At 46.9% G+C, this 15,412-nt stretch overlaps 1 protein-coding gene across 3 annotated transcripts in view; it reads right to left on the reverse strand.

Moving 5' to 3' along the window:
- Window positions 1-2,458: 2,458 nt before the first annotated feature.
- The window catches only part of LOC117964098 (proto-oncogene tyrosine-protein kinase Yrk), a 57,266-nt gene continuing 44,312 nt past the window's right edge, over window positions 2,459-15,412 (reverse strand). For 2 of the 3 annotated variants that reach the window (XM_058997724.1, XM_058997723.1), the window contains 11 exons: window positions 14,777-15,040; window positions 14,038-14,140; window positions 13,622-13,720; window positions 13,127-13,230; window positions 11,152-11,301; window positions 9,997-10,161; window positions 7,471-7,650; window positions 6,904-6,980; window positions 6,638-6,791; window positions 5,483-5,614; window positions 2,459-5,216 (listed from right to left, as the gene is read on the reverse strand). In XM_058997724.1, coding sequence (XP_058853707.1) covers window positions 5,008-5,216; window positions 5,483-5,614; window positions 6,638-6,791; window positions 6,904-6,980; window positions 7,471-7,650; window positions 9,997-10,161; window positions 11,152-11,301; window positions 13,127-13,230; window positions 13,622-13,720; window positions 14,038-14,140; window positions 14,777-15,032 — 1,629 coding nt within the window. In that variant the 5' untranslated portion in view covers window positions 15,033-15,040 and the 3' untranslated portion in view covers window positions 2,459-5,007. Of the gene's footprint in view, window positions 5,217-5,482; window positions 5,615-6,637; window positions 6,792-6,903; window positions 6,981-7,470; window positions 7,651-9,236; window positions 9,393-9,996; window positions 10,162-11,151; window positions 11,302-13,126; window positions 13,231-13,621; window positions 13,721-14,037; window positions 14,141-14,776; window positions 15,041-15,412 lie in introns of all 3 variants that reach the window. The other variant, XM_058997725.1, reaches the window with a different exon arrangement.

Genomic DNA, 15,412 nt, shown 5'->3' on the forward strand with positions numbered 1-15,412 from the left:
CTTTAATTTGCTCCTGATTTTCTGAAAGTAACAAAAAAGTTTAATGCTGCAACTCTAGCAAGAGACAGCGTAGGTGTGGAAGAAAGAATGAACATTTGTTTTCAGTTAAGCAGTGCTAGAAAATTAGCTAGAGTTTATTTGCACTTAGAAAAAGTGGAGCAAAGTTTGCACTGCAGCAAAAAGTTTTGAAAGCTGTCCTGTAAACGTTTCTCTAGTTCATGACATCATTCTCGGTGTGTTCACAGCTGAAGAGCAACACCTGCAACTGATGTGCTGTGCTACAAATCAGACATATGGAAACGCTACTAAATAAACTGATGTGCTGTGCTACAAATCAGGCATATGGAAACGCTACTCAATAAACTGATGTGCTGTGCTACAAATCAGACATATGGAAACGCTACTCAATAAACTGATGTGCTGTGCTACAAATCAGACATATGGAAACGCTACTCAATAAACTATGTATTGTTTGCTTTCAACAGCACAACATGAACAGATAGGCTATCAAATAGGCTGAATACACAGAGTTCAGCTGTTATCCACAGTCCCTCCAGTTACACATAGATCTCAGCTTTTCCATGTCAATGCAATGAAACATCACTGTTATGATTTGAATATACTAAGTCAAGCATCTGTTAATGCGGCCAATCCCGTTTCAACAGAAAAAAGAGCAAGAAAGAGCCCAATGGTGAGATTCACATCTCTGAGTGTAAAACTCATTTGGATTTTTTTTATTTCAATAATGACTGTATGCACTGTGCACTGCCAGCTTAGACGCCCGTCTCATTCTGCTACTAAATTTGTGTTTCAGGATCGCTTGCATTGAAAAAAATACATAGCCTATTTTTAAGGCAGTACAATACTACAAAATTCTAAGTTCTGGTTAAAAAAAATATATATATATATAGTCCCCCTGAATCGGGGCCCCCTTGAACTGCTTGGGGCCCGAAGGTTTTGCTTAGACCCCGTTCACACAACTGGGCTGCCTGTGAGGGCGCTGTGTAAAGGGAACAGAGTGCCCCGGACTGGATGGTCTGACAATTCATTCCAGGGAAAGGTGGAAGTCGGCCATCTAGAAAGGGGGTGGGGGCCACAGTACACCAAGTCATCACCCCAGATGGGAAGCGATGTGGCAATCGCGGATTGGAGGAAAAGCAATTGCACTCGCTAACCAAGCGAACTGCCCCTTTGTTATGGTTGCGAGAGAACCGCTGAAGGATTGTAATAAAAGAACCTGAGTGTTTATTTGTTTTGTTGAGATATGTAACCACATTGGTCATATAGGATATGAAATGTATTTCTTTGTTTACGACTGTAAATAGATGCCCTGGATACAGGCATCTGCTAAGAAATAAATAAATAAATAAATAATAATAATAATAATAATAATATGACTGCAATGGGGTCCGGATTTACCCAGTGGAGGTGGGTTTGTCCCTATCAGTTTCTGAATAATCTGATGTTGAAATATTGTCTGGCATTATTTCGGACGTTCCCTGTGTACAGTCACACTGTGATGCTGAGTTTGAATTGAAACTGTTAATGACACAACTTCGATATTTAACAACGAAAGCGCACATGATTCTGGAATGAAGGAATTAATGAAAATTAGGAGCAGCAAACGAGCAGAGCGGCGCACAGGAGGGGAACGGAGCTGGAAGAGGACCAGGTGGGAGAGCAGCGGGATGAGCACATCACCGGTGACCTGCCAGTTAAAGGCTAACCAGGGAAACTGTGATTTGTCATTGGACCAGCAACCAAATCAGCATTTCTGCTTAATTGTATGGGGTGGAGGTCAATTGGTTAATATTGTGCACTGTATACATATTAGGTGTTGATGTACCTCAAGGAAACTTTTCTATTCTATTTAAGTTTATTTTAACTAGAAGAACATGTGCATTGTTTATCACCTTTTAGTAATTTCTATTTATAATATATCTCTCTATATATTGAACTCTTTAGTCCTCAAGTGAAGGAGGGGGGTTTGGGTCTCATTCTAGCATTAGTACTGAAAATTGTTTCTCGAATGCTGTCTGTGTATTGATTGAACGGTGTGTATGTAATAAAGATTTGTATTTGACATACCTGTCTGTGTGCTGGATATTGGGAAGTCAGTGCTGGGTTACTCTGGGATTACTGCCAAATAAATGAATCTCCGTAGCTGGTGGACCTCACATTCATGCTCAGAAGCACTATGTCTTCTGTGGACACATATTTGTTGGGTTGTAACATATTACTATTGTGCATCATGAGCTGAATCCGATACGATCACGACAAAGGTCAGTAATACAAGACAAATCCATGTATTAAATGAAGTCAGTGGTAATTAGTAATAGGCTTGGTGGTCCAGTGTTTCACACTTCACAGTTCAGTGCCAGTTTGTGTGCTTCAAGAAATCACTGCCTGGTGAAAACCGGCCCCTCTGTTAAATACAGAAAATAAGGGAAACGGCCCGTCTGTTAGAAAGTCTTTATTTCACTTTTATTTACACACTAGGAAAATAACAGAAAAAGGTACGATGTTGCACTTTGCAAACGCCCAGAAACAAACAAAAAAGAGTACATTAAAAACAATGTTAAATAATAATGAGAATAATAATAATAATAATAATAATAATAATAATAATAATAATAATAAGAATAATAATAGGAGGAGTAATTCAGAAATAAGCTGTATTGACACTTTCTGTTTCATTCCACCCATTCTCAGGGCTTCACTGTGAATGAATTGAAACAAACACAGGGCACGGAGATCTTTCATTATTGAACTAAGCAGAGCACAGCCTTGTTCCAACCAGGGCTCGGTCCATTCAAGGCTTATAGAGGAGCCATAGCTATGCTTTCTAATGGCTATGGCACTGCTGTGATTTGGATCTAACTGAACCAAGCAAAGCAAGTCAATTATTAAAGACCTGGTTTAAAAAGGACTTGACAGGACTAAGAGTCTCCACTGGGCTCAGTCCTGGTGCTCTCTTAAAAAAAGAAAATACACCTTGAATTCACACAAAGCGTGTTCAATTCAGGAAAGCACACATTTTGTGTTAAATCTCTGACTAAGACCAGAATTACATTTAACACAAGCTGCGTCCTTAAATCAAACAGTTTGAAAACACACACTTTTCTTTTCAGAGTGGAGCAATACATTGTTGTTTAATTTAGGAGAATTAAGAAAATAATGGGTTGGTTTGATCAACCTAAACTAGGTTTATTTAGAGCATTTTACAGCACTGGAGAATCACACTAGATTGCATCAAACATCCATCAGTGGTTATCCAAAAACTCACTCAAAAACTAGAAGATACTTGCCCAACCATATAAATCAGTGTGTACCTGAACATACATTATTCATGAACACATCACCATCTTAATGAGTGACATATCCATTCAAACTCAATCTCCATAGGGAGGGGTGAGGCAAGTTACACATACTGTCCCAAACTCACACTGATGAAGGCATTAGACAACACAATTGTCAACTTGGTTTCTTCTAGTTTTACCGGAGTAACACTGATGAAGGCATTCAACATTTGTCTTAAGTTTTTGAATTTGTGATTGAGCCAGGGATGAGCTGAAGAAGTTCTTGATGACATCATCAGCTGTGAAATCGATGCTGGCTGATTGGATGACCTTGTCTGATTGGGAGGGGTTGTGGGTCACTCTGATCGGGGAAGTAAGAAAAGGCAGCAGTCCTCCAGACTGTTCTACAGAGTTTAAAATTATTGTACAGATTTACAATTTCAAATGAAGAGTAAGTGGAAGTTATATACAGATGCATGATAACGGGGACCAGCCGAGAGATTTCCAATGCGAGATCCACCTGGAGGGTGACATTTCCTCTCATTAACCGACCTGCTGCTTCCCCTATCGACTGACATGCTTTCAGCCAGTAACATGCTTTGATCCAGAAGACACTGCTGAAGGAAATGCAAGTGCAACACATGACCTGACAGAAGGGCACAGAAACTGAACTTCCTTTAACCTCATGGAGTAGCAGATGTCAAGCTCTAAACAGAAAATCTGTGCTATAACATGCATTCCTTTAGAAAGCGCACATTGGAGACCTGTGAAGCTAGTGGAAGTGCTGGATGACTGATGGAATTACTTTGTCAGCCACACTATCTTCAAGAGCTTTGTAGCTTTAAGAATCCTGGGCTGCTCAAAGCACTAACCCAATACTTTCACACACCGTGACCGAGCATCTTAGCGCCTCTCTGTTGCTGCAGAAACTCGTGATTTCAAGGTGGTGGTGGAGACGTATGACTTTTAAAATCTTTTTCTACATCCAGACATTCAAGCACAAAATACTTGGCTTAAGAAACAGAAGAAATAAAAAAGTCTTCTAGTCATCTATTCCTGCGACTTTCAGGAAAAGCAGCTCCACAGAAAACACATTGCAGCCTGCGCAGATGCTGTTTATTTTGAAAACAAGTCATTTCTGTGCGATTAAAAAAACACAAGATGAGGAGCGGGACCTTCATGATTATTATTATTATTAGTAATACAAATAAAAATAACAGCAGTAATAATACAAATTATGATTCTAAAAAAAGTTTGAGAGAGAATATTTATTTATGCACCCACACCCTCCCTGAAATAAAAAATAAAGTTCTCAGTTAGTAAATGAAGAAGTTGACAAGAATAAATGCGCTCAACAATGTCATCGCTTGAATAAAAAGACCCTTCCCTCCCTGCCTCTCAATGCACTGTCCAGGACCAGAGTCTCCTCACCGGTCAGCTGCAGTCTACTGAAGAGAGGGCTGGTCCAGCAATGGCTGCACGTCCCTTTTTAAACCCCTCGATGGCACTTGAATGCAGCAAAAGCCAAAAAAAGAAATGCTTGTGGTTCTGTCGGGGTTTTGGTTGGGGTAGGTAGGTACAGTTGAAGTGAGACAAGTTTTCTGTTCTTTAAAAAGGAGTTGCCGAGAGAGGACCATGCTTGACGAAAGTAAAGCCCCTTTAATGTGTGTGTGTGTGCGTGCTTGTGTGTGTGTGTGTGTGTCTGTTCTCAGAGGTTCTCTCCTGGCTGGTACTGTTGCTCGGTGGCTGTGAAGTAGTCCTCCAGGAAGCCCTGCAGGTATTCGAAGGTGTGCCTCTCCTCTGCGTCCTTCCTCCAGCACTGCACCATGAGCTCGTGCAGTGAGGCCGGGCACCCCATCGGGCAGGGCATGCGGTACCCCCGTTCAACCTGCTCCAGCACCTCCCGGTTATTCATCCCTGGAAAGAAACGCAGGAGGGGAGAGAGGCAGCGAAGAGGGAATAAGAGTTGCAAGGAGAGGAAGGGGCAGACATGGTAGATGGAGAGAAATTTGGAAGGAGACAGGAGAGGGGAGAGAGAGAGAGAAAAAAATAAGCATTGTTAATGTTTGTCAATAACATACATCCCCCCACAAAACTATAAATAGGAAATGAGAAGCATCAGTATCTTAAAAAAAATACGTGACCATGACTACAGTGCACTGCTCTCTTGAGGAGTCCGTTACCTGGGTAGGGCACTCTGCCCTTGGTCACCAGCTCAATCAGCAGGATCCCGAAGGACCACACGTCCGACTTGATTGTGAACTTGCCATACAGAGCTGCCTCGGGGGCCGTCCACTTGATGGGGAACTTGGCACCTGCAGGGGAAGCACAGCCCTGGTCAGAAACAGAAACACTGGAAGAACTGGACTCAATTCAGTTTCCACTAAAGTGTCTTCAATGAAGGGAAAATCACACCAGTTCTGAAACCCCTGCTTACTGGTGAAACTCTTCACAGAGACCCTGCTTACTGGTGAAACTCTTCAGAGACCCTGCTTACCGGTGAAACTCTTCACAGAGACCCTGCTTACTGGTGAAACTCTTCACAGAGACCCTGCTTACTGGTGAAACTCTTCACAGAGACCCTGCTTACTGGTGAAACTCTTCACAGAGACCCTGCTTACTGGTGAAACTCTTCACAGAGACCCTGCTTACTGGTGAAACTCTTCACAGAGACCCTGCTTACTGGTGAAACCCTTCACAGAGACCCTGCTTACTGGTGAAACTCTTCACAGAGACCCTGCTTACTGGTGAAACCCTTCAGAGACCCTGCTTACTGGTGAAACTCTTCACGGGGAGGCTCGAGCCCCTCTCAAACAGTGAACTCATTCAGTCAACGACTACAAGACAAACAGGTAACACAAAAATGCAGCTCCCTTGAGTATAAAATACTCCGAATACGGATACATTTAGACATTTCGAATCCTCTCTATCTGCCCTGCATGTAAACCAGTTTGGAGCTTGAATCAGGCCGGTGGTTTCAATGGTATTCAAGATTGCACAGGTTCATTGATTCCTCCTAACTCTGCAAAACCAAGTACAAAAGGCTCGATGCCTTGTGCAGAGCCCTCATGAAAATAACCACAGTACTTTTGCAGTTGTCCCATGCTTTTCCTAGGGTTATACTCTGCATTTGCCATAGCTTACCCTGGTTTGCCATGTTTATTAATATGCTTTACTCTACCTTGCTATTCTTTACAGTGCAGACCCATGCTTTCGGTATGCTTATTAAAGTTTGCTATGTTTTCACGCTGATGAACGTTTAGAAGGGTACTAATGTAGCACACACTCTCTGCTCTGTGCTAAGCTGGGATCGGGGTGAGGGGGCAGTGCCTGCTCACCTTGGCGCGCGGTGTACTCGTTGTCCTCAATGAGTCTCGCCAGTCCGAAGTCGGCGATCTTGCACACCAGGTTGTCTCCCACCAGGATGTTGGCAGCTCGCAGGTCTCTGTGGATGTAGTTCATCTTCTCGATATAGGCCATCCCCGCGGCAATCTGAGCACAACACAGGAGCACACAGGTCAGTCCCAGTGCCCTCGGTACAGGTTTGAGATGTGCTGGCAGTGTGAACCCTGTTCCACTGGTCTCAAAACCCGCTGAACCGTACCTGCGCTGCCATGTCCACCAGCTGCGGCAGCTTCAGATACTGACCCTCTCCATCCTTCAAGAAATCCAGCAAGCTCCCTGAAACAGACACAGCAACGAGGTCAGGGCTTGGAAACCACGGCCTGGGATTGCTCAGGTAGGCAAAGAATCACAAGACTTTATAAGAAGGAGGTGAGGTCTAGTGCTTAGAGCTGAGGGACTGGGAGGGAGGGAGTCAGTGTGACTATAGTGTTCAGAGTGGAGTGACTGGGAGGGCGGGGAGGGAGTCAGTGTGAGTCTATAGTGTTCAGAGTGGAGTGACTGGGAGGGAGGGAGTCAGTGTGACTCTATAGTGTTCAGAGTGGAGTGACTGGGAGGGAGGGAGTCAGTGTGACTCTATAGTGTTCAGAGTGGAGTGACTGGGTGGGAGGGAGTCAGTGTGACTCTAGAGTGTTCAGAGTGGAGTGACTGGGAGGGAGGGAGTCAGTGTGACTCTATAGTGTTCAGAGTGGAGTGACTGGGTGGGAGGGAGTCAGTGTGACTCTATAGTGTTCAGAGACTGGGAGGGAGGGCGGGTCTGCTTGTGTACCTTGGCTCATGAACTCGGTGACGATGTAGATGGGCTCCTCAGACACCACTGCGTAGAGCTGCACCAGCTTGTCGTGCCGCAGCCTCTTCATGATCTGAGCCTCCTCCAGGAAGGCCTCAGGGGACATGGTGCCCGGCTTCAGGGTCTTCACCGCCACCTTCGTGGTGCCGTTCCACATGCCTGAGCAAAAAACACCCCCGCCACGGAGGCAAAGGGAAAAAAATGAGTATCCCACTTTCTCATAACACCCTGACTGACGCAGGCCAATGGAGATTTGTACCACTCATTCGTTTTTACATGCGTTATATTAACTAGGCACTGATTAGCAGGCATGCTAGAGTATATGAACTTTTAAAATTCAATGAGAAACGTTTCGACTACAAGTCTCTCAATGTTTCAGCGACAAAGACTTTGTCAAAACGTTCGTCACTCAGTTTCTGCAAAGTTTCTTTGAGTATTTCTAAACTGACCAATATTGAGTGTCTTAAAGTTTTAATAACTAGCGCCTGCTTCATATTCTAAGTGGTAATATTATCAGCGTTAATTGCATTGAACACCACTGTGTGGAATACTAATAAATAAACCCAGTAGAGTACAGATTTGATTCAGTGTAGAGAATAATACCCCCCCCCCCCAACCACCCAACCCCCCCCCCCCCCATCTCCATTGACACTAACAATACAAGTCATTGAATAGAGGGGCTACACCAGTGGGTTAGTATGGGGGTGCTGTGAGGAATGGAGGAGAGGGTGTGAACATGCTGTGAGGGGTAGAAAGGAATTCATTCTCTTGTAATGAATATCAAGTCAAATGTTACTGTACTTACTGAAAATAGGCTCTGCCACTTTAAATCTTGACCACGCCCCTTTGACGTCGGGGAGGCGAAGTCTGTGTGAGCGCCAGTGAGAGTGTGTGCTGGACCAGCATGTCTTCCACAGCTTGGAAGTATTTCAGTGCTAATCCTTGTCTGGGATCTCACTTTATCCTAGACTGTGGACATAGTGTTTCTGTACTCTACTGACTGTGGAGTAACTGCTAAGTGATTGAGATTCAGACAGCTGGGACTCGAGTGGAAAGATGAGCCCCACGCTCTATTCTCTAGAGCTGGACACTGCGCACAAACAGGCCAGCACAACGCCCACTGCGTTCATGCATGACAGGAAGGCCACCATTCAAGAGAGTACAGAGGGTACAGAGAGTACAGAGGGTACAGAGGGTGTTGCCGAATGATTTTGTTCAGTAATTTCTATGAAAAAATGTTAGCTCTGTGATTGCTGTACTTTTATTGGAGGTAACAAAATTATTTTGTAAATCTTACCTGCTGTGTATTTTCATCTGTTACATAGGTCTCAAAAGTGTACTTTTTTATAACATGATCCTGTACAGCTTAGTTAAATAAACAGCACTTTGTAAGCCATGCTTTCAGTTCGGGTTGCACTAGGAGTGTGAAATGTCCCACCCCTTCAATAGCTGCTTCCCCTATTGACTGACATGACCCAGAACACATGCTGGGTGAAAAGACTGAAAAGAGTGTAACAGATTTCCTGAGAGCAAGGCATAGAAACTGAGAACTTTCTTTAACTTAAAGCAGCACCAGATATCATGTGTTGAAACGAAAATTCTTCTTTCAAAACAGTCCATTTAAGACCTATGTACACAGTAGCTAATTGAAACGTGTAAAACAGGCAAGATTGAATGAATTATTTGGATAGTGGTGTGCTTTAAATCCTGGGCAGGGGGAGTGAGCCTGGGAGCCGGGGTCTTACCCGTCCACACGTCCCCGAAGCAGCCCTGTCCCAGCTTGGTGTCCAGTCTCAGGGTGTCTCTCGAGATCTCCCAGGCATCATGGCTCAGACCTAGAGTCTGAGGGGTCGCGTTGGGGCAGGCCTTGAGCAGACAGCTGCACAGACCATCGTTACTGCCTGGGGAGGAGGGGTGCAATGGAGGAGAGGAGAGGAGAGGAGAGGAGAGGAGGGGAGAGGAGGGGAGGGGGTGGTGAGATGGATTTGCATGCAAGAGTTACCCCACCGGAGAACAGTGAGGAGGGATAGAGGCACCTTCCCTAACCCCAACCAGTGGCTGAATGTGTTGAGCTTATAAATGGAGATGTGAAAATGCTTCATCGCTAGCAGCTGCATTGTCACAGGCGTACTTTTGTGTTTTTAACTTTTACAAAAAATACAAATTCCTAATACCTAATATCTTCTCATGCTGTAGGTCAGATTCACCCGATATAGACCGCTGCAACCAGACCATGTGACCTACAGCACAGGAAGTGATTAGGTCCCTGGAATCTTTGACACTATTTGAAAAACCTACATATCCGAGATTTAAAAAAACAAAACAAGCAAAAAGGTGCAAAATATATTGAGCACAGTTGCTACTAAGAGGCAAGACAGCACTCTTGCTAAGCTGTGTGTTCACTGCCACCCTGAGCCAGAGAGGCGATGCTCGTGCCACTGGTTGTGTAGGGAAGGGAACCCCACTTCCCCTCCTGTCCCGGGTCAGTATCTGGGAGGGTCCTACCCATCCACACTTCCCCGAACTGCCCGTTGCCCAGCTTCTTGATGAGCTGCAGTGACTCCCGCGGGATCTCCCACACGTCTTTGGTTTTGACTGACAGGTCAGCAAGCTTGGGCATCCCCTTGTGACACGCCACCACCAGGCGACAGCACAGCCCTGCAGAGCGCTCTGAGAGAAGGAGGAGGAGGAGGAGAGACATGGAGAAGAGGAGACGGGTGAGAGAGAGAGAGAGAGAGAGAGGGGAGGGTGGAGAGGTAGAGAGAGATAGAGGTAGACATGGAGAAGAGAGGAGACATGGAAGGAGAGGTGAAGAGAGACATTGAGAAGAGGGAGAGGAGACAGAGAGGGAAAAGAAGAGGGGGGAGATAGAGGTGGAAGGAGAAAAGAGGGTAGTAGATGAGAACAACAGGGAGAGCAAGGAAGAAGAGAAAAACAAATGGGAGAAAGAGAGAAGTAAGGAGAAAGAAGATAAGACAGACAAAGAAATGAAGGGGAGTGAATCAGCACATAGTTAATGCATTGCAGACACAGCAGCACTGAACACAAGCAGCAGCGCAGGCCAGCTGGCTCTCAGCTCCTCGGCACCTCGGTTTGGACCGGTTCACCTGGTTAGAATTATTTGTTACTGTCACGGCTGGCTCTCCGCTCCTCGGCACCTCGGTTTGGACCGATTCACCTGGTTAGAATTATTTGTTACTGTCACGGCTGGCTCTCCGCTCCTCGGCACCTCGGTTTGGACCGATTCACCTGGTTAGAATTATTTGTTACTGTCACGGCTGGCTCTCCGCTCCTCGGCACCTCGGTTTGGACCGGTTCACCTGGTTAGATTTATTTGTTACTGTCATGGCTGGCTCTCAGCTCCTCGGCACCTCGGTTTGGACCGGTTCACCTGGTTAGATTTATTTGTTACTGTCATGGCTGGCTCTCAGCTCCTCGGCACCTCGGTTTGGACCGGTTCACCTGGTTAAATTTATTTGTTACTGCCAAAACACAATACCATCCCACAATCCCCCAGTGCCCTTTGACTCATGGCAAGAATTTGTGAGACTGGCAGCCGAAGCCTGTAGCACCAGACAGAGGCATTGCTCTTTTGACTGCTAATGTTGTGAACACTGGCTTTACCCAAGTCACAGTCCAGAGAACAAACCTGCGACTCACCTTTATAGTGCTTCACGAGCTGCGACACCGTGTCAAACTGCGAGCGCGTGGTGATGTAATAGCCACCGTTGTCCAGCTTGCGGATCTTATAGTGCTTGACGTGGTCCCCCTTCGCCTCGTCCCAGTCGCGGATAGACAGGGAGTACGCTCCTGAGAGAGAAGAGGCAGGCAGGCAGGGAGGGGGCAAATCAACCACAGACAAAAACAACTTAAAACTGGAAAAAACAGTTCAGGACTTGGAAAGCTTCTGCCTGTTTGTCAACTAGACCAGTGGGGAGTGACAGCGTGTCTGGTCTGTGTGTGAGACGGTGTATGGAGGGGAGTGACAGCGTGTCAGGTCTGTGTGTGAGGTGCTGTATTGAGGGGAGTGACAGCGTGTCAGGTCTGTGTGTGAGGTGCTGTATTGAGGGGAGTGACAGCGTGTCAGGTCTGTGTGTGAGATGCTGTATTGAGGGGAGTGACAGCGTGTCAGGTCTGTGTGTGAGATGCTGTATTGAGGGGAGTGACAGCGTGTCAGGTCTGTGTGTGAGGTGCTGTATTGAGGGGAGTGACAGCGTGTCTGGTCTGTGTGTGAGATGGTGTATGGAGGGGAGTGACAGCGTGTCTGGTCTGTGTGTGAGATGCTGTATTGAGGGGAGTGACAGCGTGTCAGGTCTGTGTGTGAGATGGTGTATTGAGGGGAGTGAGTGGAAGCTGGTCTGTGTGTGAGGTGCTGTATTGAGGGGAGTGAGTGGAGGCTGGTCTGTGTGTGAGATGCTGTATTGAGGGGAGTGACAGCGTGTCTGGTCTGTGTGTGAGGTGCTGTATGGAGGGGAGTGACAGCGTGTCAGGTCTGTGTGTGAGGTGCTGTATTGAGGGGAGTGAGTGGAGGCTGGTCTGTGTGTGAGGTGCTGTATTGAGGGGAGTGACAGCGTGTCTGGTCTGTGTGTGAGATGCTGTATGGAGGGGAGTGACAGCGTGTCAGGTCTGTGTGTGAGATGGTGTATTGAGGGGAGTGACAGCGTGTCTGGTCTGTGTGTGAGGTGCTGTATTGAGGGGAGTGACAGCGTGTCAGGTCTGTGTGTGAGGTGCTGTATTGAGGGGAGCGAGTGGAGGCTGGTCTGTGTGTGAGGTGCTGTATTGAGGGGAGTGACAGCATGTCTGGTCTTTGTGTGAGGTGCTGTATTGAGGGGAGTGACAGCGTGTCTGGTCTGTGTGTGAGGTGCTGTATTGAGGGGAGTGACAGCGTGTCAGGTCTGTGTGTGAGGTGCTGTATTGAAGGGAGTGAGTGGAGGCTGGTCTGTGTGTGAGGTGCTGTATTGAGGGGAGTGACAGCGTGTCTGGTGTGTGTGTGAGATGGTGTATTGAGGGGAGTGACAGCGTGTCTGGTCTGTGTGTGAGGTGCTGTATTGAGGGGAGTGAGTGGAGGCTGGTCTGTGTGTGAGGTGCTGTATTGAGGGGAGTGACAGCGTGTCTGGTCTGTGTGTGAGATGCTGTATTGAGGGGAGTGACAGCGTGTCTGGTGTGTGTGTGAGATGGTGTATGGAGGGGAGTGACAGCGTGTCTGGTGTGTGTGTGAGGTGCTGTATTGAGGGGAGTGACAGCGTGTCTGGTCTGTGTGTGAGATGGTGTATGGAGGAGAGTGACAGCATGGCTGGTCTGTGTGTGAGGTGCTGTATTGAGGGGAGTGACAGCGTGTCTGGTCTGTGTGTGAGATGGTGTATGGAGGGGAGTGGCAGCATGTCTGGTCTGTGTGTGAGATGCTGTATGGAGGGGAGTGACAGCGTGTCTGGTCTGTGTGTGAGATGGTGTATTGAGGGGAGTGGCAGCATGGCTGGCCTGTGTGTGAGATGGTGTATGGAGGGGAGTGACAGCGTGTCTGGTCTGTGTGTGAGATGGTGTATGGAGGGGAGTGGCAGCATGTCTGGTCTGTGTGTGAGATGCTGTATGGAGGGGAGTGACAGCAGGTTTCTCTGGGGGTCTCAGCTGCTCTTACCCTTGGTGGTCTCACTCTCTCGTATCAGGAAGGTGCCTCGGGGGTTCCCAATGCCTAACAGCTGGCGCTCCGCATCCTTGCGCCCCATCTTCCCGAAATACCACCTGAGGGGTGCAGATACCCGTTACAGTGCATCGCTACACACACACAACCACTAGGGGGAGTAAACATCCAGGGAGGACAAAGGGGTATTATCAGAGGAAATGCCACCTTGTTTGCTTCGTCCAAAACTGAAAAATGAGTTTCCAAAAGTATACAATATAATTTCCTTTTGTATTTCCGCTTCAGTGAAGTCCTGTTTTACCCTCTAATAAATGACTTGGTGTGCTAAAACATTATCTGCAAGTACAGCTGGTAGGTACACCAGAGTGTAACCATTAACCCTTCCCCCTGCAACACTGCCCTAGAGGATATAAGAAATACATCAGGAGGAAACACCACCAGAACTGATGCAGAAAACACATCAGCAGGGTGCTGGTGTGCTACAGTACTCACTCCTCAGCCTGGATGGAATCCACTGGGGCAACGTAGTTACTGGGAATGTACCCAGTCCTCCCAGTATCCAGAGATCGGGCCTCCCACCAGTCGCCCTCCCTGAAAAATCAAGTGTTAGTCAATGTTTCGGGCTCAGACCAGACACTGCACTGAAACACAGACACACACACACACACACTCTGCAGCCCAAAACACACCACATTCTACCTGTTTCATCACTGAACAATAGGTATTCTGTAGTAGTGGTTGAAGCATCGTAGTTTACTACAATATAGTCTCTAGTATTCATTCTATATAGCATACCAGAGACACTGGACAGTGTGTTGCCACTAAACTAGAACACTGCTGTGTTTCTATATAGAAAATGACAAGTCAAAGACAGTTTAAAGTTGCTGGGCCTCCTCCCTGGTACCTACGCGTTGTTGATGATGTGGAATTTCTCCCCCTTCATGAAGCTGAGGTCATCTTCAGTGCGAGCGTCATACTCGTACAGTGCCAGGAACAGCGTCACCCCCCCGCCTGCACGGGACAGACACACAGACTCACCATCACTGTGACCTACAGCGAACACCTGCATCCACAGTGTGGCAAAAACTGACAGAGGCATACGGATAGGTGCCTGCATGTACCCCCAGATTACAATACTCAAAAGAATGTCCTTACCAAGTTTCATCCCGATTGGATCAGCTGTTCCAAAATATGGACAAGCCCCCAGATCTCACTCAGATTTGAATAACATGTTCTAAAGAATGTCCTAACCAAGTTTCATCCTAATTGTACAAATTCTTCTCTAGGTATATCTGAAGTGTGAGATATGTACATACTGACATCCACCTCCACTATCTTACTATAGTATAGAAAACCAACGGCATCTTTAATCTGGACTTGATGAGGTTCATCCCAAGTTCAGTAAAGCTCTTGAGAGTAAGGCTCACATGCATTTTCAACTGCGATCTGAAGAGGATTGCACTGTCAGCTGTAATGTTAATATTCTCATATACATAAAAACATCAAAGAAGTCCTATGGAAGGGACTGAAAATGTCACTTAAGCCATACTGAATCATTTGATCTAAACTGGAGGAAAATATAATGGCGTCCATGTCCGTGTGTGTGTGTGTGCATCGGTGTGTGTGGGTGTGACAGCGTGTCCTCACCAGTGAAAGCCCCTCCTCCTCCCGTGGACTGCAGCGTTCCGGAGGGGAAGGGGGTGGAACCTCCAAAGGGCATTGCCGTGGAGACGGGCGTGTTCTGGAAGTTGTTGAAGTCGGGGATGCGGGCGAAGCTGCCCGGCTGGCTCGGATTGGTCGGGTCAGGTCCGTAGCGCGGTTGCGAGGGCTGCTGGCTCCCATCTGCCACCACCTCCTGAGACTTGGAGGAAGAGCCCTTCTCTTTACAATGCACACAGCCCATAGTGAGATCTGAGAGGAGAGAGGAGAGAGTGAGACTGGAGAGAGGAGCCCTTCTCTTTACAATGCACACAGACCATGGTGAGGTCTAAGAGGAGAGGGGACAGGGAGACCTCCAGTATCTGAAGAGTGATATACAGACAGAGACAGCTCCACCACAGATATGCATCCTCAGCATGGTAAAGAGAGCTCAGTGCACAACACTACACTGCACTGGTTCACTTTCACCAGGTGAGGGCAGCAAAGCTTCACAAATGGCTTCTGTTACCAGGACGTTCCAACTCTGTCAACACAAGCAGGAATTAATGAGAAGGGCTGCTGTGCAGGGGAACAAACACGGGGTGAGAGCCGAGCCTCTCAAACACAGGGTGAGAGCGGAGCCTC

Source organism: Acipenser ruthenus, chromosome 23, assembly GCF_902713425.1.
Source record: "Acipenser ruthenus chromosome 23, fAciRut3.2 maternal haplotype, whole genome shotgun sequence".
Taxonomy (NCBI): Eukaryota; Metazoa; Chordata; class Actinopteri; order Acipenseriformes; family Acipenseridae; genus Acipenser; species Acipenser ruthenus.